The sequence below is a fragment of the Pempheris klunzingeri genome, chromosome 2 (assembly GCF_042242105.1).
Source record: "Pempheris klunzingeri isolate RE-2024b chromosome 2, fPemKlu1.hap1, whole genome shotgun sequence".
Classification (NCBI taxonomy): Eukaryota; Metazoa; Chordata; class Actinopteri; order Acropomatiformes; family Pempheridae; genus Pempheris; species Pempheris klunzingeri.
In genome coordinates, this window is record NC_092013.1 from 16000077 (window position 1) to 16023090 (window position 23014).

Sequence of the window (23014 nt, forward strand, 5' to 3'; positions counted from 1 at the left end):
GACCTTAAACTACACGGATACACGGGCTATCAAGTTAAAATGAAGAGTGATTGGAGTGTGCAGTAGACAACACCTCAACATGCACAGTGACACAGCAGTGGTCACACATGAGGCACCCTGAGATTCACCAGGGTCACACATTTTTGCATAGATAATCAGAACATGACCACACACTGTGATGTACAGTGCATGCAGGAAATTGTTATTCACAAAGGTTCACTCTCGGGACGAGTGTCCTGCTCTCGCTTTGCTTTTCTACCATGAGCTGCATGAGTATCTGCACAAGATCTACAGAAGAGCCCTCAGGGAGGAAAGGATGGGTCTGACAGCCATGATGGCATCTCGCATCCTCCCCTCTGCTGCCTTCCCAGCCGGTCCTGCTCCTATCAAGCTGCTAAAAAACGATGACATTTCCACTCTTGAAAAATATAATTCCAAATGCTGCCAGTGTAAGGCATTTTTTCCCCCCTTTAAAGCTGAATTTTTGTGAATGTTTTGCACTTGACGGGTGATTATCTCTGTGGTTGCCAGAGACAGGGCTGCGGGCATGTCGAGTTTTGTGGCTCCTCACGTACAAAATCAAGGGACAAAAGGGGTGCGTAATGAGAAAGCACATGATGGCAGGGAGAAAATGTTTTAAAAGAATGAAGTATTAAAATTAAACATTGTCACATTTCAGTTTGGCGTAGTCTGTTTGGTTTGGCTTTAGTCCTCCGAGGGGAAAACTGAATGAACCATACACACATTTGTAAATCGACAGAGGCAGCGGAAAACACAGCCAGTGACGGAGATCTACTCCTCCAAGACACGGAGAGCATGCATGGTTATGATTTTGTCTATTATCTGTGTCGTGTAAAGAAAGGAGGAGGACAAAAACCACAAAAGACATCTCCTGGCTGCATGTCTTGTACGCCTGATGAAGGGGAGAGAGAGAGATGTAAAAGCAGTGGAGCATTTCTTGTAACTAGCCTGTCATTCTCTTGGGATTGAATCCACTAACAACAGGTCAGGATGGGGGCAGGTGTTCTGCTGAGGCTCTCAGTAGCCATTTTTCCACAATGCGGCCAACTGGGACTTGCCAGGGCTGGAGTGGTCTAAAAATGCTCACGACGGAGGACCAACACAAAGGCCTGGTCTGTTGCTGTGTTGTTAGAAACTACAACGCAGACGAAAAATCGTGCCTGCTGACAAAACAAAGTATTAAAAAAAATGTTGCTTTGTAGGTAATAAGGGTGACAGGAAAGTACTTAGTGCTGGAAAGTTTGCCTGGTTCTGCAGGGGAAAAACCAGAGCATAGGCTAAAATAAACATAAACCAGACACGGTAACAAACAAAAATGCAAGAGAAGGCTTTTGAGTACACGTTGAATTTTAAAATACAGTCAGAGCCTCTTGCGATTTCCTGTGCACATCAATCAGGCAAGTGCACTTGATCATGAATAAGCTTGAAATTGTGCATGCAAGGGTGAAGTGGTGGCTGGAAACGCAAATCAATACATATTAGGCTACAAGACAGATTTTTCCTCCTTCTCATTTGATGTTTCTCTCAAAGTGTCTGCAATTACACTGCTCCGGTGAATACACCTTTGCCGTCTCCTGCTTCTGGAAAAATAAAAGGGGAGGGGGGGTTATCTTCTGTATCTTCCAAAACAACAGGGCACTGGTTGGCAGAGATTACAATATGAGCCATGTGACTGTAAAAGGCTGTCTCAAATGTGTATAAATTGGATTGAGACCTTGGCTGAGGTCCAGCACAATACAGAGCAGAGTAATAACACTAAAGTGTGGGAGTGTGTGTATGCATGTGAGACAAAGATAGTGTGGAAAATAAGATGCAGGAGCAAGAGTGTCTTTCCAGAGCTATTAAAAATAGCCAATGCACTCTCAGCTAAAAGGGAAACAATAACTCAGCAGTTGAAACTTGAGACTAAATATAGATGAGATCATACAGAAAGAGCTTTACTAGTACAACCACATATTATCATTATCTGTGTAAATTCCTCGACTTAAAGCCATCAAATGTTTGCATTTCTGAGCAGCAACTGGAGCATAAATAGCATCTCAGTTTCAATCAAGAAAAAAAAAAACAAAAGAAAGAAAAAGAATGACATAGAAAGATGGGACATGGGTGTTAAAGAGTTAACAGTCCGCACCACTGAAAACAACAAATGACAAATGAAGAAAACGCAAAGCGGAGCAACATTAACAGCTGTAAGTAACAACAGATGAATTACTGTTTCACTGCTGTGGCATTTGCACAATGACACTGGAACTAATGGAAATAAAACGCACAACAATGAAACTAAAGAGCAATACGTAACATGGGGCAACAGCAGCAGCAGGGCGGCCTTGTGGAGAATGTAACCGGTAGAGACGGGGAGAAGAAAATCGAGAGTAATAATGACAAAATTCAAGACGCATCCCCTGACTTTATTACAGGGAAATTGAATGTGTGGCTCGTCCCACTGTCGGTAACCTTGTCACGACACTGGCTGCCATAAGGAGCACCTCTTTGTGGCGTTTGAAAATTTAATTTCTCAGAATTAATCAGGCCTCGTTATTGACGCTTTGATCTCCGAGCCAGCGGAAGTAGCCTCTGCATCTCTTTGTAGTGTTACAGTTAATGTCAGCATGCTGGAAATGAAAGGATGAACCACTGTCCAGGTGTCTCTAGAAATCGACCCTTGAAAGGTAAGACCGTGGTATTCACAGGCTTTGAAGATGTTGGAGTTGGCCGGTCAGACTGTCTGCATCATTTTCCCTTGATGGGGAAAAAAAGATAGATATGAGCAGAACAGGAAAAACAATTGGCTTTATTGTATATGTATTGGATTTAACCTTAAACTGAAGTGTTAACAAGAGACCAGAACACAATCCAAATAGTCTTTTATTGTAAATGAACAAACAAAACAGACCACTTTTATAAGAACGGGGAGAGAAGAGGAAGAAGAATAACATGAGTCAACATTAGGATTCAGAGGGAGCCCGTGGTGGAATATAGGTATTTGGGGAACTGGTCCAAGGTTATTTGGCTGCCATTTCCATACCGTCCCGATCCTGGCAAGGCAGAACAAAACAACATTATTCCTGGCTGGGACCAACAAGCTGAAAGCTAGCAAACTAACATTTTAATCCTTGCTCTCCTCTCTAAAGACTGACCCTGAGGACAGAGTGTGCTGCTGGCCGTCCTCCCCGACACCTCAGCTGCTTCCATTTGCAGAGGACTGGGCGGCGGCCTGCAGGGTCCTCCGGGCCATCTCCAGGGCTCCTTCCTGGCACTTGTTCCCGCCAATAAAGCCCCCAGCGTGGACGAAGATGCAGTCTTTGATCCCACTGAGCTCCGACAACGCCTCATCACGAACGCCGCGCCACTCTTCTGGCAGGGACAGTCTGGGACAGGAAGACAGAAGGGCAAGTTGGCTTGCAGATGGACACAATGCGGTCAGTTGCTCACTTCCTGTTGACACATTGCTTTTGTAAAACACACCGTGTCATACGGGTCTGTGCATGCAGGAAAACAGCAATTAAAAAAACAGTTCTGACTGATGAATTTTCTCATTATTGTCCAAATAATCTCAATAAAATGTAAAACTAAACAAAGCTACAAACAGTGACAGAAAATTAACCAGCAAATTAACCAACTTTGTTCACTGATCAATTGTCTGAGTCTCTTTTCAAGCTAAAACACCAAATATACTTCTCTGCTTTGTCTTATATGATAGCAAACTGAATCTTTGAGTTTTGGATTATTAGCTGGACAAACGAGCCACGACCGTCACCTTAGACTAAAGAATCTGTGATATGCATTTTGCACCATTTTCTGATTGAGAAAATAAACAGTAAAATACATGTTGCAGCACTAAATGGCATCAAAAACAAAGACGTCTTAATACATGGCTTAGAAGACTCAGGTCTTTTCAGATTTCATGGCCCTGAACAACTGAAGTAAACTCCTGCCAAAAGAGGTAAACTGCAGTAACCCTCACACATAGTACCACTACAATCAGCCCCAGCAAATAGACCAATAAAAGTCAGCTTTATTTTTCTCCAGCAATGTGGAAAATCAAAGATTGGCACAGTAGTTGGAAAGCCATATGATGGCGATGGAGTCAACAGGAAAAGATTGCCTCCGCGAGGGTTTACGAGCTGACCTCGACAGAGTGTGTCTGGATGTAACACACAGAAGCTGGAAATTCATAAAAATGTAAAGTAACTCATTTACCACCCACTGTATGTAGGAGACACCTCTGTCTACAGCCAGGCACGTCATTTAAAACACATTACCAGTTCTCTTTAGTGTGTGTGTGTGTGTGTGTGTGTGTGTGTGGTATGCATGCGTGTTAATATCGCCATTATCTCAGAACGCTGCTCCTCTCCCATTACTATATTTAGCTATGTTTCTGATTTAATTCTGATTCAATACCTCATTGCTCACCTCTCGTCCTTCTACCGCCTCTCAAACAGACTTTAAATGCATTTAAAAAACTGGATGAATCTGCTAAAAGCTTCAGATTTCATGAAAATGTCAGGCCAGCCTCGGGCTCCTCTTCCCCTCCGTCACATGCTTGATGAATTATGGAACTGTACAGACTAACTTGTCTGAAATGAAGTGACACGGTTGTCAAACACGGCTGCAGTTTGAAATGAGTAAAGTGTTTTCTCTTGTTCTCGATTCTTTGAAGGGTTTATTTCCCAGACATTCGGCTTCTCTTTGAATATTTAATGCCATTCTGAATAACATCCTCTGAAACTGTAATAGCCTAGAGACTGCTGCGCAAGCGTGAACCGTAATGTCAAATGATTCACGTTTGCATGTGAGCTAAAACTTGTAATTCTTCTCCAAGTCTGCTCCCCATGCCATTACCTCGAGTCTACACAATCTTATCCTTATTAAGACGGTCATAGGACAACCTGGGGAGGAAAGCGTGGCAAATAATCCCTGTTAAATGAATCAACCAATCGATAGCTCCACGGTATGGCTGGAAAACGAGCTCAAGAGGAAAGGTCAACAGGGCTGGTAATGAGGGACAGAGTGGGAGGGGGATGACTGTTGTTATGACAGGCCAGGAAGCTCGGATTCTCAAGATGAACAGTCTAAAAATAAACGCGCAATTTGCAAATTAACTTGTTGTAGGAGAAGACCTTTACTGTACCATAATGAGATACTGGGAATGAACATATCATTAGAAATAGAAATAAAAAAATTACTCAAGATAACGGGTCATTAAAGTGTAATTTATGAACTGCACATGTTTCGCTGTGTTGTACCGAGCTTGAACCTTGTGTTCAGTTTTCATCTCCAAGACAACAACAGGAGACAGTTGTACAGTGCTTAACAAATTTATTAGACCACCACCCAGTGTAAGGTGTTTGCCTCCCCTGCCCTAAATTAACAGTATGGCTGATTACCAAAATATTTTTTTAATTTCTGTAATGGTTAACCCACCAGTATGTACAAGCTCTTTAATCAAAATGATGTATTTGAAATAATGTAAAAGGAATCTGGAGAAGTGGAACTGATGGACTGACAATTTATTGAATTAAGAAATAGATCACACTCAAATTTAATCCAAAGCAAGTGTTGTTATTTGCCTAATAAATAATAATACAATGTTTAATTTGAAACAAGTTTTTGACAGATTTCTAAAATATTTGTGTTTTCTCGTTTTAATTTATCAGGTGGTCTGATACATTTGTTAAGCACTGTATGTATGCAGAGGTGCTGAATCCTGCTGCTGCTTTGGGTCTAGGGTTAAGTAGGGTTACATTAGATGTCAAGCAATTCATTTAACTGATTTGTCAATTGTCAAATAACCATTATTATTACTAATAATCAAATAATTATCATTATCAATAATCATTTTTTCTATTAATCTAGAAAAAATTTGAAAAATTCTCCATCTCTGGCTCCTCATATCTGCCGATTTTCTTTAACACGTGTGATAGTTTGTGGAGTATCTTTAGCTTTTGGACCATTTGCTGGACATTTGAAGATCCTTGACGAGACCTTGGCTTTCAGAAAATTGCGATAGCGTGATTGTGATTTTTTTTCCCCACCATGTTCTGACATTTGGTTGGCCAATGATTAATAGAAAAAAAAACAACATAATAATAACCCTCAAATAATCATTAGTTGACACCCTAATACAGACACAAAGCCGATAACTGTGACAGCAGCCAGCGTGTTTTTCCAGAAATAGAGGGACATGTTCTGGTTTAGCTCATACTGCTGTCAGCCTACAGTATTGTCCTTTACAGTACATGTCCAAGGAAGAGCTGCTTCCACTTCTCTCAGCTCACATTTCCTTAGCAATGTGATGCTGATAAAAATAGACCTCACCCCCCCCTCAGGTGCAGTAGCAGGGACACAGGTGATAACAACACCCCTTTCGCAGAGTCGGCACATGCCCACTGGGAGCAAGCAGGCCACCCAGAGAAAGAGCCATCTGGAGCAATGTTTTCTATCCATCTCACAAGCCATTGTTGTCATGTAGCTCCACACCGACCGCCATGTTTGCATCAAATTAAATCTTTGAAGTGCTCGGCGACCACAAACAGGTGCCTGTCTTTTTAGTTGAAAGTGCTGCTGCCTGATGAGATTCTGCAGCGGAGTGGAGAAAAAAAGAAGTCTAGCAGGGGTGAGGTGAGGGAGAGGCGGAAGGTGTGAAAGGTGAGACAGCAAGATAGGGGAGAGGGTGGCGAAATAGGATTAATGGGAAGACAGCAGGACAGGCAGGGAAAAGGGTGATAAAATAGAAGAGGGTGATTACAGGACAGAGACAGAAATACTGTACATAAGAGGGGGAGAGCGAGAGTGAAAGAGGCAGAAAAGAAACACTAATGGGAGAGAAAAGAGCAAGTGGACCTCATGGAAAGAGGTGAAAATAGAAGGCATGTAACAGCCACTGGTCAGACCTGGACTGAATCAAAAGGCTAATTCACCCTGTTCCTGCGCCTTTGGGCAGCCCACAGTGTATCAATAATGAGACGTGTCAAACACAGGATAAAAATATAAGGGAAAACACTGCAAGAGGTAACATGTGAAGATCACGGTGGCCAGATGGACATGTGGCCACCTGACCACCTGCAGTGATTGTGAAGTACTGAGGTATATATGTATGAGATATCACATTTCTAAAGTCAATTTGATTTATATAGCTATAAAAAATATATATATATATCTCAGAGGGCTTTACAATCTGAACAACACATGATACCTTCAATGTTTATACCCTTCATTCAAATAAGGAAAATAAAAGAAGTGAAAGACCACATGTAGAGTAACAGAATGAGAATGACCGTATAATCCTTTTTCACAAAATCAAAACATGTTTGATTTTTTTAACATCAGCATTAGTCATTCATTGTTATATGGGAATCATAGGAAACAATACGTAATCCAGCATTATTGTTTTTATCTATTTATTTTATCTCACTGATATGATGACGATGGATGATGGATTATTTATTTTGAAGTGTTCACAAGAAACTCCCAGCATGTGTCACCAAAGTTAGCACAGGAAATATAATACTGAGTGAAATGTTTGTGTGATATGGTTTGGCTAGGCTAATTTTGAAGGAATAAAAAAAAAAAAAAAGTTAAACTTCATTAACTTCCATTTCATAATGGATTGTAGAGTGTGTTTGCTCAGGGGAGTGGAAATTATATTGAAAATCTTGCAGCCTGTTTTTATCTCATCTTTGACACTTGTTAAAATACACTTGGTAAATAAGCTGCCACTTAAATCTCCAAAACTCCACTTTATTAAAATGTCTTTTTTCCTAAAATCCATTCAGCCTGAACGAAAATTGGTCCCTAAAACTATCCAGACAAAATGTGATGTGACAACTGCATGATTTGTTCTTCAGGGGATATAACTAATAAGAGTGACGATGTCGGACTATAAAGGTGGGATTTAATTTAGTTCTGTAGCAAATCATAAATTGGCCTTTACACAAAAATAAACGTATTATATGCAAAGCGTTTGTAGATGAGTAAGTGGAGTGAGATGGCTGTGTGGTGTTAGTGCAGCCAAAGATGGGGGGCAAAATAAAGTATAATTTTATAGTATAGTAATAATTTTTTATGATCAATACTGCCAGAACAACACACACACACGCACAACCTCATTAGATGATCCAGGTCAACACTAATAACCATTTTGGTGAACAGTACATGAGTAATAAATATTCATTTTCATGGAGCTAAAAGTTGCCATCTCTGATGTACGAATAATACCGATAGGGTTTGATGGCATTTTATTGAATTGAAATCCAATATCAAATCCATTTATCAAGTTCCAATCCTTTAACAAATCTTATTAGAGTTACCCTTAAACATTTGCAAGTAACTAAAGGCTAACTACATGATAATTCAAACAATGTCTAATCACTATTTTTGGCTAAGAAGGAAGAAGCACTAGTTTTCAGTGGCAGCCTCTTACATGTTCACAATCACCACCTACAACCTGAAAAGATGATGAGCACCGATGAAATGTTAATTAAATGTGTCTGAGAGGAGAGTCCCCACTCTATGGTCACGGTTGAACTACAAAACCACAGTGTCCACTCATAGCCGTATGGCGGTGTTACAGAGTGATGCGTCTTTTCACTCATAAACAACTTTTGTCTGAATACAAACACAACATTTACAAAGCACATTAGCCAGAGAACGTCCAAACATTTCATTTCAGCCGTTACCAAACTAACCTTATGTGGCTACAGCTGACCTAATGTGCCGCCGGTGATGTCTGCCAACTCAACCAGCGAGAATCAAATAGAAATAAGAAGCCTGCTACCTTTGCTTTGCCTTCCTCTTTGCTAATAAAAACTTGTGAGGAGAGAGAAAAAAAAAAGACTTAGTAAGAGATTTGTTGCTGCTTAATGAGAGTCTGGGTATTTTTCCGACCAAGAAACCGGAACCAAAATGGAAAAAGGCAATCAGAGCGCATCCCTCGCAATGACTGTTCATCTCTACAGCTCTGAAAAGGACAACTCACTACTAATATTCTTCAGCCTCAGTCACCGGTGCTTAAGTGCACATAGTGAAGACTCACTGCTACCACTGTGAAAAAAATCAGGGATCAATATCAGACAGCTGAAGCCATCAAACCTTGGAGCACAAAGAATCAAATCCAGCATGAAAAGAAAAAAATAAATCAGGAAAGCAAAAGATCAAACTGAAAATGTGTTTTGCGGATTATAATGATATTAAACATGACGCCGTGAAGGACTAACAAGGAAACACTCCAACCAACCAGCTAGAAAGACAAGTATCTCTACAGAAGATGCACAATAAGTCTGCGGCATGTTTCCTTGGCCGTGCAGTGATCACATGCGCTGTATGCTGGGATTTAGGAGAGTAGTCAAACAACATGCCAACTACAGGACTCCAGTGGGGATGCTGATGACGTTATTAGAGCGGCATTGTGGGTCGGAGTGTGAGAGGCTCCTCAGGTAAACAATTCCCCTCTAGAGGTAACAAACACAGACTTGAGGTGTTAATCATCTGACAAATTTACACAGAGGGTTTTTGTCTTGTCATCACTGTCATTAACTACAGAGTGACAAGACAGGAATAATAATGTGATTTAATGAGTACGGATGATGCATCTCATACTTAAGTGCCAGGCTTGAGGGTTTGAGGGACCTCATTATTGCGAAAAGATGCAGATATGCTCCACAACAACAGTACCGTGCATAATCATGCATGGTGCACCCACCAAGGAAAGGCAAGACATTTATATGAATGTCAAAAACACACCATTTACAGGCATAAAACATATCACAAAGGCCATGAGGAGGAAAAGTTAACTAGCATATAATGAAATATTGAAAATACACAAGCGCAATAGACCAAAAGTAGTGCAGTACAAATAAATTATTTAACCTTTTGGTAGACTTAAAGGCAAACACAAAGATTTTTAGAAATGAATTAAAAGCATTTAGAGTTGAGGCAGATGCATAGAACCTAAATGCAGTGCAGCCTCAGTTGTGCTTTGGGCTATTTAGCAAAGGTCCTAAACTAAGATGGTTATAAGACTGTAAACACTATACCTGCTTAACATCAGCATGCTAGCGTTGTCGTTGAGGGCATGTTAGCATGCTGGTGTTAACATTTAGCTCAAAACATCGCTGTGCCTCTCAGTGGAGGTTCACAAAGCCAATGGCATGGTTCTAGACTGGCTGTTAAAATGAAGGTCCAGCTCCGTAACTTTGCCGTAACTTAATTGCTGATTCAGTCCTCAGAGAAAGTGATGCGATTTGAACTCTCTTCTTTGGCAATAAAAAAAGAATTATTTTTGTTTAGCTTGAGCACACCACTGATTTGTTCAGTGCTTTTATTTAAAGGGTAACATTGGACTGTAAACACTCAATGATACAGAATGTCTGAGAGGCCGAAATCATGAGAGGGTTGTGAGCAGACAATGGTGTCTTAATTATGGAAAGAGACTCAATAGAGCATGAATCTCACATTCATTAAAACTCACCTTCATGAAAATCCTGGAGTATGTATGATTAAGCAGCTGTAAATAAAAACCTGCACCAGCAGCATCTATCTATCTGCCAGCTTGCTGTATTTGGAACAAAGGGTGTAATTAACATTAAAAAACAAAAACAAAAATAAAACAGGGAGGAAGAGAGAGAGGGGTGGGCATGGAGAAAAGGCTCAGGTGTCTCTGTTGAGGTGTTAGGATGTGTTTACATCCCTCCAACTCCTTAGAGAGCAAAGTGAGAGCGAAACCTCTGCCTTAACTAAAGGATTGTTCTTGTATTTCTATCCAAGCAGGAGTTAGTCTCTCACCGGATGACAAGTGAACGCTCTGAGAGTAGTTGTCAAATGGTCTGATAAGCATGAAAATTCTATGGTCGTCTCCGTCACCACAGCTCAGCCGAATTCAACACATGCGGGAGACTTTGGAGCTGTCACTGAGTTACATCAACGTTTGTCTGGGAGTATTTATGTGTATCCCTGTGAGTTCTGCATGTTTTATTTCTGCCAAGATAGCTCATGCAAGGTGCCCCTTCCTCAGAGGAGATCACAAGCTGTACCCTCATGAAACAGAAATGGCATTTAAATAACCTTTAAATAAAATCTAGGTTACACTTGTAGCTCTTGCATTTAGATTAGGGGGGGTGGATCACCTGTTCTGGAAGGTGTTGAGCCCAGCGGGGACACACTGAATCCTCCACTGTCCATTTTGGTCGGGGTAAAGGACGAACTTGATGGGTGACTCCACCTGGAGCTCCTTCTCCAGGGAAAACAGATGCTCCTTCCACGGACACCCACCCTGGGAGAACAACACCACCTCCCCACTGGGATCCACCTGGAAACGGGAAGTCAACCAGAAAATTGTGTGCTGCTAATGGGCGAGATAAAGGACCAACACAAAGACTGGAGGTCTTCAGCTTTACTAGAGAGACAGTTTTCTGTGCAATTAAGATTTCTTAGAAAACCAGGACAAATAGAAGAGAATAATCACTTGACCTTTACAGCTTTTTAATCCTTTTTTCTATCATTATACACAATAGCAGAGTGTATGACCTAACTGGAGCTAAAATATGAGGCCAGAACAGAGTCTTTAGGTTTTGGCATCAGGACACATTGGCAACGGAAAATTTGTACTGGAAAAGCTGAAAGCAATAAAGTTATTGGTTCTTAAGCAAGTTTTTATGGAAATTATGCAGCCCCCCCAAAAAATTTCTCAGCCTCCGTGCTAGAGCAGCAACAGAGAATCAAAACTAAAAACACTGTCAATGCCTTAAACTGAAGTAAACTATAATTTGATCATTCAATGTAAATGAATTTGCAGTTTACCTCCCAATTCATCAAGAGCAACACAGAGACACAGGGTAAGGGTTTATAGGAATTCTATTATATATACATTGTATATATTATTTAGTGATGAGTATGTTTGGTATTATTAGCCAAAATTCAGATACATATAGTACATTACTATAAGCAATTTACACTATATCAATATTATTATTAACAGATACTCATACAAGGAAAAAGCACAAGAGAAGAAGAACCCATTGCTGCTGATGGATTATGGACACTGTTATGTTACAATGTTTACGAAGGACAAAAAAATAAAAAGGGTCTTGTACCTGATGCCGCCCCCTAACAGCTTCCTCCACCACTGTGCGAGCCGGCAACCAGGAGGACTTGTAAAACTCCAGGCGGTCCAGGAACTCCTCCCCAACCATCTTCAGAGCCTTTCTGAAACCCTCCTGGTAAACACGCATGTGCAAATACATGTTATTGTCAAGTATAGTGTAAGACTGTGAGAGTAATAATGGATCATAGTATGAAGGGGGGATATGTTTCTAATATTTTTGACAACTGGCTAGAATTTAGATGTCATTTTAATTTAACAAATGAACTCACTGCTCATGGTTCAAAATCCTCAAGCTGTTTCATCATTTCAAAACTACCTCTGAAGTCCATTTCAGTTTGATGTCAAATATAATAAGTGATACGGCGCCGGGTAAAACGGGGGTGATACAGTCGATGTCCAACCATCTCCTTACAGCCACGCTTCATCACCTTCCCGTCATGTCCTGCTCAAACCTCAGTCTGATCTCACTCTCATAGTCTCGTGAGCAGAAACCCAAGAGAGCACAAAGACGCGCTATGACAAGCGCACACAGACACACACAGTTTGTCAGGCACATGTCTGATGTCCATGCGTCGGACTGAGGGGGCTGCGGTGTCCCTGATTTCTAACAGTGAGCAGTTCAACAGTGGAGGGAGGAGATAAAAATCCATTAGGTTTTTCAATTACCACTGTTGAGAGTTCACCAGGTCAGTCTACCATCAAGTTGTCTGCCAAACATTTTCAATACAAATGTTCTTCGCTTTCTGATCTCTCTGAGCTGTCTGGCCCTGTAGCGCGAACTGCTGGGGAAATTGGAGGAAAGTGCCAGGACAAGAGTTATAATCATGTGAACTGAAATGTGAAAATAAATAAATAAATGAAAAATAGGCCAGCTGTGCCACTGAGGAATGGATGGCCCCAGTGGAATGGATGGATGGACAAAAAAAAAAAAACATACATGCAAAACCAGGCGGCAGGTTTCTCATGAAGGTTTGCAGGCAGGTGCTGTTTCCCTGAAGGCAATCCCCTCCTGCACTAATGAGAGACTGGAAAGTCACAGTAGGCCATTTCTGGGCTTCTGTTTGTCTCTGCATGGCTCTAAAAACGACCTCTTAGCACTGATTGCACCTGTCATGTTTACCACAGCATTCGAAAGCCCATCTTGTATTTTTTTTGCATGTTGCCCATTTTGTGTGTTTATCATTACAAGATTTAGCCAAAAGTATTATGGCTCTACTGTGGAGCAGACGAAAAACAAAGGGGACTTAAGGGAGTTCAGGTTCATGGCTTATCCATGGTCCACGGTGACAGACTGTTGAGTTCCCCGAGTGTTTAGCTACATATGTTTCATATTATATATAATATATATTTGAGCGTTTTTTTATTGCCGATATCACAGTTTTTCAATCAGTTTGAACTGGTGTCATTTGGGTTTTAAAGACTTTTTGTGTTGTTTTAGTTCCTGTTTCTTTTTATCATCAGCCTGGGACCACGTTGGATATCAAAAAAATTATACATATCAGTTGATTAAGCGATTTGTTGATTGACCAAAATGTAATCAGTAACTACTTTGATAAATCAATTAGTAATTTTTCAAGCAAAAATGCTAAATAGACTCTGTTCCAACCTCTCCAATGTGAGGATTTGTTGAACGCCTATGATTTATGCAACAGTGACTCTTTGGGTGCTTGGATTGTTGATTTGAAAAAAAAAAAAAGAAGAATTTGAAAGCTATTTGAAGACATCAGCTTGGGGTTTAGGAAATTGTGATGAGCATTTTTTATTTTTTCTGGCATATTGGCCAAGTGATAAATTGGGAAAATGGAAAATAGAAAATAGTTGTTCGTTGCAGCCCTTGAAATAGATGTTCTCGCTTTAAAATGTTACCCCTCGCATTCAGTGAGTCTTGTAGCTCCTCAAACAAGTCAACATTTTAAAAATCTCCTCCTTGGATGTTGAATGTATTTTGATCTGAGTAGAGCAAAAAAAGAGAAGTAAACATAGCGCCCATATATGTCCTGGGAATGATGTGGTTGCCTTAAAAGAATATTAGTGTCACAGTGTTTGAAACTTGTCTGCGTGGCGCTGCTTTTTTCCCCGGCAACAAATACAGTAATTTACGCACAGTAATACACAGCAAGGTGACTAATCATGCTGTAGAAATCCAGGCAATTATAAACATCTATTCACTGTATCCACAGGGCATCGTGACACAATAACGTGACACCAAAAAGGGTCGACTTTGTCACGCTATGATTCAGGATATTCTGATGCGTCATGAAGAACCTGATTTGTTGTTGTTGTGTTCTCACACCTCTCTCTAATGAAATGCGTTGTTAGTTACATCTTGAGACGCTGCTGTATTTGACGTCACCATTTTTATGTCATGTAGATGAAGACATTCAATGGGTACAATCATTTCCTCACATTAACCCTCTCCACTGCATGTCCAACATAAATAAAAACATAATTCTACTTTATCCCCAACCCAGTGATCCTTAAATCCAAACACGCTCAAGCAAATATCCTCCATATGAGGGGCTTTCCTAACGTTTGATTCCTTGTAAAGTCATTCGGTTTTTAAATGAAAACCACAAGACACAAAGACTGAATGTTCCACTTTAATAATCTTGTATCACGAATATCTGTCTACACACAATAAATCTGTGTAAACTTTAGTTGAACATTTCAATCTCATCAACCTCACATGTGATAAACGTGCTGCATCACACCAGTCTGTGTGCCAAGGGTGGGCACGGGTTCACACTCACGCAATCCCTCACCTCGGTGTCCTGACTCTTGCTGTTCCAGCGTGGATTCAGGTGGCCGACACGTGCGCTCAGCGTGGTGGAGACGGAGTAGCGGGCCTCCCCGTCATACTGTGAAATGCCGTTGTCTACAGCATCCACCTCCTCCACAAAGTTCTCGTACAGCTGTGAGGATTTGAAAGAGACGTGACAAGAGAGGTTATGAACATGTAATGGCACGGGAATTGGCCGTTTTATGTTTAGGCTCTTTGAAAAATTGGCAGCAAAGCCTTCCCCTTTCAAGCCGGAGGAGTTAAGAAAGAAAGGCCTTTCAGGGGAGAGAAATGCACTGAGATTACATTATCCTGATTGAAGTCTATTTGGTCACAGTATGTGGGCAGCAAGGCTTAAGTGCATGGCTAGGTCATTAAGCCAAAAGGAGTAGACAAATTGCAGCTAATTTACAGTTCACATGGAAAAGTCCAAAAAGAGGAGAAAAAGGAGCAGAGAAGAAGAGACATATTCAGTGTTCGTAAGTCAACTCCTCAGTACCTCAGACGGTCCATCAACAAAAAGCTGACATTTTCCATGTGGCTTACAAGTGGAATTAAGTTGGGGGCAAAAATAGAGGTTCAGTTTGCCTGAACTGGCAGGGGACGAGACATGCAACATCCTAAAATAAATAAAGCCCCAGCCATGAGTAAAAGGATTACTTGGGGCTTTAAACAAACTGACACATCAAAAGGCCAATGATAATATTGCTAGTTAATAGTGCAAATACTTAGGTGACCTAAGATTTGGCTGGTTTAATGTGCCTGGCCATCAAAATGTTCTGTGTGCTGAGACCTCCAGCTGGCCCAGCTCTCTAAAGTGCTTTAAATATAACTGCTGTGTCCTCGGTTTGAATCTGGCAGAGGATCTTCGCCACATCGCGGTCCGTCTCCTTTTATTTCTAATCACACTCTACTGCCAATGCTGATGGAGGCAAAATGCCATAAACTAAACTTTGACAATAAACATTCAGCAATTTCTACAAACAGCGGCAGCATGGTTTCTGTTTTTAGAACCACCGACATGGACAGAGTCCACAGAGATGAGCTTCGGTTCCATTCGCCAGGCAAGGAAGTGTTTTTCATACGAGCAAGGCCAAGGAAAACATCTGTTTCCGATGGAGTGTTTGTGTTGTGAGTACGACACAATGGTCGTTAATCCATAATAAATCTGTCGGCTTTCGCCTCTCACCTTGTCATAGAGCACCTCCAGCTGCCTGTCGTCCTCCTTCAGCTGCGTCAGCTGGGCCAGCAGCTGACGACCAAAGTGTAGATACACCAGGCCGGCTGAGCTGAGCTTGGTCTCCCACGGCTTCTCTGGACAAAGGCTGTGGAAGCTGTGTGAAAAGGTCCTGAACAGAGGGAAGACATTCTGTTTGGCAACTGCAGCAGAAACAGAAATGGCGTTTTAACATTCAGACAATATGGTACTCACAGTGGGTGAAAAGGGTCATTATAATAAACTGTCTTCTATGTAAAGAACTTGTAGGTCTGATATTTTGAAACCGATGCCTTCCGCTTCAGGCATCCTTACCAGTGCAGCCCTATGAATCAGCCAGCACTGTATGTAATCACTCAATACATAAACAGTTTATCATAATTAAACTAAATCAGGGCTGTAAAAAATTATCTTCATTACAGATTGAAATCCCTGTATTGGAAAAGCTGCAACCAATGATTCTGCTCGACAAATTACTTCAACGATCAATCAGTTACTGTTAAAGTGACGCTGGAATTAACGAAGTGGCAACTAATTTTGATTTTCACATCACATTAAATTGAATACTTGGAGTTTATTAACTGTTGGTTGGAGAAAGCATTTTAAGATATTTACAAAGTATTTGTCAGTATGATAAATAATAGAATAATAATAATAATAATAAACAAAAACCTATTCCTACCTTATAAAATGTAGCAGTGAACATAAATAAATGATAATTTCTTTGAAGAAATGAAATCAAAGTGACCAACTTGTTTGCGGACATGTGTCGTAGCAGTATTTTTGTACTGGAGCAGGAGTCATGTCTCCAACATATAAAGGAAATGCAAATCAGCTTAAATCAATACTACTCACTACAGTAGTGCTGTAAGAGAGCAGTAGTGCAGTGATGCTAAAGCCAAGGCTTGGGAGATTAAACATTCGTGTTCTGCTCATAAACAGACTATTCACACTTTTTTCTCTTCCTCTTCAGTAAAACGTCGGCTGCCTCCACTTGTGTGCTGTACATTCCTGCCAGTGTGTCAATATCAATAGCCGGGAATTGTATTCATAAATGTCCTCTTCAGCTTCAGAGAGTGAGTTTGCATTGACCAAAGAGAGAAAGCTCACTCCGGTGTGTTTGTAAGCGTGAGCACATAAATAAAAGCAACCGGAGGTCTCTCCTCAGACTGTGCCGAGATGGGTGGGCTCTAGCTCCCAGCCACCGCTGGTCATTTAATCCAGGCTTAATTATGATGCTTGGGCTGCAGCACAGCGGAAAACAGACCGTCAAATGAATGAGTGACATGCTAGGGAAGCAGGGGGTAATCACAGCCATTAAATGGCTAATTGGCCAAGCTGAGGCATTTCTATGCTGATTATCAGGAGATGGCAGTGAATGAGTGAGAGGAAAAGGAAAGTGTAATGGAGAATGGCTGAAAAAAAGCCATGCTTACCAAAGAGAAGCCATCAAACTGTTTGTGTGAAATCAAAGATGCTTGCATCTCCTGGCAAACTAGCATTTACCACATAAAACCAAATCAAGGTGAATCAGTGAAGTACAATATAAAAACCAACAAACACTTCAGCACAAAATGAGCATTACTACATTGTTTAAACACACTTAACATATAATTTACAGCAATTTCCATACTGCACCAGCTGCACCACTTAGTTCTGCTCTATATTTCATAGAAAGAACGGCTTTATTTCATTGCAGAATTATGCTGCATGAATCCATCTCCCACTTGGAGCATGACAAGAAACTCAATGACTCGAGAAACTCAAATACTTCATGAAAAGAATATTACAGTTCAGTGGTCTCTTAAAATAGTGGAAAATTGTCTTGAAGAGATAAAGGGCGTTGTTTTGGAGCACACTGTATTCATTTTCAGTAACATGCATCAGATTTTGTAGAGAAGAACCGTATGTGCTTGTATTAAGTTTTACATGCATTGTGTTGGGTTACACCAACATAGAAGACCTAAATTATTCCCACAAATGACACGCAGGATATGTGAAAACTTCGCTGCCAAATTAATTGAGTGAATTGTGACGAGGCGATGATGCAATAGATATTTGGTGAATATCGGGGACGGGGAGGCCTGCTGTGCCCATGAATCCTTCTTTGCCCGTTGTAAAGTAACAAATCAATGGAAGCAACTTAAACTACCTCGCAAAACACTTTACAAAGCTGCATAAAAATGGTTTATCTGTTCGATTTCTCTGCGAAATGCAGACCACACTCAGCACAGCATCACTGTTGCCAAACTATATTTGCTTCCTTTTATTTCTTAGCTGAGTGGGAGCAGAGAGTCCATTTCTAGTGTGAGCCACCAAAACGTAATCCCTGCCAGATCTAATCTGATGTGCTTTATTAACCTTCAGTCAGTGTTTGGAGAACATTTCTCACGCCTCCAACTCTCGCCTGCTTAAGAAACTTCTAAAAACTTCAAAGATAAAAGTTTTCCATATCTGCAGCAGTTTCTCACATTAGAAGTTTCTATTTAAGAAATAAATGATTCACAGATGCTCATTTCAATTTGAGGAGAACTTAATTGTAATCATATTCTCAATGCTGCCCGTTGCAGTGTTTGAATGAAACAAGCAAAGATCCTCCATTAATTGTCCTTGACCCAGTCTTTAAAGGAATAGTTCAGCATTTAGGGAAATGCCCTTATTTGTTTTTATGCAGAAGGTGAGATGAGAAGATTGATATCACACTCTTATCTATTAGTATTATCTGATTAATATGAAGCTGGAGCCAGCAGCCTGTTAGCTTAGCTTAGTATAGAGTGGAAACAGCTAAACTGGGTCTGTCTGAAGGATAATTTCCATTTATTTGGGGGATCAGGACCTTTTTCCTGATTGGGTGCAAGTGACTTCAGTAACAGACATGAGAGTGGCATCAAGCTTCTCATCTAACTCTTGGGAAGAAAGCAAATCAGCAATATCAGTATACACGTTTGTATTTCCAAAAAGGTTGAACTACGCCTTTAATGGCTTCATTTCATGCTCCTTTTTCACAGTTCTTACTGTGATGTCTTGGTATTGCTGTCAACTTCATCTGTACGCTGCCCGTTTTGAATAAGTGCTATTGAAATGAGGACAAATTGTTCTTGTGAGCCCCTTCTGCAACTTCCTGCAGCACCCCAGCCCCCTTACATCCATCCCTGCCATCACAACCATCTTGCCCTCATCCGCGCATGTGAGTGACAGCCACATTCTCCTGTGGCCCCTGACAGTGTCGTGGCAGCCTCTGTGCCTCGTGAACCAACAGCAGGGGAGCGTTCAATTAAAGGAGCGCTAATTATCACTAACCACCTGCCAGGAAGAGAGCCCTGGCATATCTTTATCGCCGTGGTCATAAAAGCTATCTCTGATTATCATCAGGACATTAAGCTGACAAGACATCTGGAATAGGCTGATTACTCAACGTGATGAGACTTCGAGTGAATGCAATAATTTGGAAGGAACTTTGGCAGGAAATTTTTGCAGAAAATAGAGCCTGTTCTGTTGTGATGTATGCAATTAGGGTGCTTCAGCTGTGTCAGAAGAGAGGCCACAGAGAAATATGCTTGCTCAGACTCCAGATGGTAAAGATGATTCTTTACACTTTGTTTTGTGGAGAAAGAAAAAGAGGAGCAACAGGTCTGAAATCCAGTTTGATTTTATCAGTTTAGGAAGCCACGCCGGTGCAAGACAACAGTATAAACTCCAGGTCTATACACTCGCCTTGAGTGTGAGTATCAACACCTCTTTACTCTAGATTAGAAAGAACTCAGGCCTCACAACAAACATTTATGGTTTAATAGACTTCGCCAATTCTTCTCATCTGTCAAAGAGTTTGTCCGATAATGGATTTTTGAGACCAGTGCTCATATTAATATTAAAATGTTTTACATTATCATAATATTAAAATCTTATAATGCTATATCAGCTGATAGCCTTGTATTTTTTTTTTTTCCATTTGTCAGTCATGACCAAGAAATGTAAATTTTTCAGCTGAAAAAATGTCTGAGCTCTCTGGTGGATGAACTACGCAATGTTATTGAAGTTCAAAGTTTCCCCAAACACATCTTTAATATTTTTGTACTGCAGTAATTTATTATTTACCAGCCATCAGAGATGTTGCGGGGCTGCAACCAGAGATTTTGTTCATTATCAAATAATATGATGTTTATTGTTTGGTATAAAATTGTTTTTAAAAATTCCTAAAGCCCAAGATGACATTTTATAGGGCTGCAAGTAACAGTTGTTTTCATTTTCAACCAATCTGCCAATTATTTTCTTGATTACTCGTTTTGTCTATAAAATGTCCCCGAGTCTCAGGAAAAATGTTCAAATGACTTTTTTATCTGAACTACTGTGAAAAAACCCAAATATATCCAGTTAACCATCACATAAACAAACGAACAAACAAAAGCAGCAATCTTCATATTTATGAAGATGAATCTTGGACATGTTTGGCATTTTTGCATGAAAATTGACAAAAAACAACTATGAAAGTAAATTAATTTTTCGTTCATCCACTAATCGATTAAAGCAACTAATTGTTTCAGCTCCAGCTGATGTAGATACATCTGCACTAAGATAATACTGGTCAATAATAACAAGACTAGAAATGAAAGAAAGACGTTTGGTCTTTTTCATGGCTGATACTGAGGGTAAAGCCTATGTGTATTTGATTAGATTAATTACAGTGGCTCGTTCAATGACATGGCTTACTGGCACATCTAAAGGGAATGAGCCACCCTTAATAATATTAGTTACCTCTGTGCTGTGCAGCTGTGACACGTCAAATAGAAAAGAGGCACAATATGATTACCATGACTGCTGGTGACTGCATTCATAAATTCCCCAGTCTTGGTCAATATATCCCAAACATCTAATAAAATCAAAAACTTAATAAACTTAATCTCTTTTCTTACCTCTGATGATGATCGTAGCGATGCCTCTTTGGGTCAAACTCTCCTCCCACGTCTACAACAATGTCACACTCTGCCAGCTTTGCTGGGTCCCTGGTCCGAATGATCTCGGCATCCTGTGCAATGAATGGAAAGTTTTAGGAAATCTGCAATCATCTTTCACCAACCATTTGATAGATTTTTCCGAAAAGAAATGACATCTGGTCTTGCATGCATAGGCCTCATATTGGTTTTCTAAACCTTTTTCAATCCAAGAGCCAAATGCATTTAAAACATTTCTACCAAGACCATCAATTATAACAAGAGTGTGTATGTGGTCCTAACTGGACCCACTGAAATCAGGCTTGTAGCAGGTTTTCAGCACAATCTGTAACAATGTAAACATTAATGGCATGAAAATTAACATATGTGATTCATGCTTTTTTAGATGAACAATAAATCATAAATGAACACATAACTACCTGAGGCTGTGTGTACATGACAGAGATAGATAGATAGATAGATAGATAGATAGATAGATAGATAGATAGATAGATAGATAGATAGATGCTACACTGGCCCAACTACTCAGATAATTGTCCGTTGTACTGTATCAAGATAAATCAATATCATTATAAGAAAGTATGTATGTACAGAAGCTTTCATCTCCAATGCCATTTAGTGGTGTTTTAAGTTTGGTGTTGGGGCCGCAGCTTTGTTTACATTTGGGACAGTGGTTAAAGTACTGGGGGGAAAAAAATCACATTCATGCAAAATGGGTTGTTTTCTATACTGTTGTAATTTTGACTCTACCTACAGTGAGGAATATGAAATGAGTGCTGCTTTCTGTCACTTTAAAGAGTCACTAAAGATGAATATAGGAGCACAAATGTATAAAGACACTGGAATTATTATCATTAAAGGTCTGCATGTCTGCATCTGTCTAGGAGATCAGTCTCTCTGTACAGCAGCGCCCCCACTTGGAGAAACATAACACGACATGGCACCTGTGATATAAAAACAAAACAAAAGCTCAACCCAGACTGAAGAAATACCTGTAAAACAGTGTTTTAAACACAGGGTTTAAGCTGCAGTATTAACAACTCCGCAGCACTTAGAAGAACAGTACAGGTCTCCCTCATCTCTCCACAGTGTACTGAACCTACCTTGTACTCAGGCAGCTGCCGGAGGAAGAAACAGGCCAAGACTTCATCGCAGTGAAAGGTCCCGTTATGAGTTCCCATCTTTTTCACGGTCATGTTTTCGGTGCAGGATCTCTTGGGTTGACTGGACATGAATCGTTGTTCTTTACGAGAAACGTCCACAGAGAGGAAACGGCGGCTGGTAGCTCGTGAATTTAATGGTCGTAAAACACCCGCTGACTTGTTTAATCTAATTTGAAGCGTAATTATTGATAAATTAAGTGCTATCGTACGTAAATGTCTCATTCAAAGACTTTACACGAGACGCGCCAGCGGCGGACAGATTTGACAGCCGGACCGGATGTGGTGCGCCTGTTTTGTGGACCGAAGAAACGGCGGCAAACGGGTCAGTGTTTATTTTATTTGTTTGTTTGTTCATTTAACCTTTTATGTAAGTCCTTGTGATGACAATAACACTAAGGGAGTGAACCGAAGTACGAAATGTTATCTGTGAAAGAAACTTCAGAGATTATAATGCGCTTTTATGCTAACTGGGACTCAGACAGCAGGGGGCGCCGAAGGCACTGAAACAAGCCCTCATACATGGAGAGCTGAGGTTGTTACATCCAATGTTACAGTACATACTTTAACATTTCTACAATACTGTACAATATATAACATGTATCTTTTTTAATAGTACAAAGTATCTAAGAGGAATAAACAGCCTGTACGATTATCACTGAAAAACTAAGTCCTGATAAGATTTTTTTAGAGTTTAATCAAAAATTTTAGATGGATAAAGGAGCCCGCGAGACCAAAGGGGCCCTTAAAGGCCCCATACTCTCTGAGGCAATTAGCAATTATAAGGCC

General features: G+C 40.4%; 1 protein-coding gene across 1 annotated transcript; it reads right to left on the reverse strand.

The window, feature by feature from the left end:
• Positions 1 to 2868: 2868 nt before the first annotated feature.
• Positions 2869 to 22488, reverse strand: myg1 (myg1 exonuclease). Its single transcript, XM_070846130.1, has 8 exons — positions 22169 to 22488; positions 21027 to 21139; positions 16090 to 16249; positions 14884 to 15033; positions 12111 to 12233; positions 11145 to 11326; positions 3159 to 3389; positions 2869 to 3056 (listed from the first exon to the last, which is right to left on the reverse strand). Exons 1-7 carry the CDS (start codon positions 22448 to 22450, stop codon positions 3200 to 3202), a joined length of 1200 nt encoding a protein of 399 aa, XP_070702231.1. The 5' UTR covers positions 22451 to 22488; the 3' UTR covers positions 2869 to 3056; positions 3159 to 3199.
• Positions 22489 to 23014: the final 526 nt, after the last annotated feature.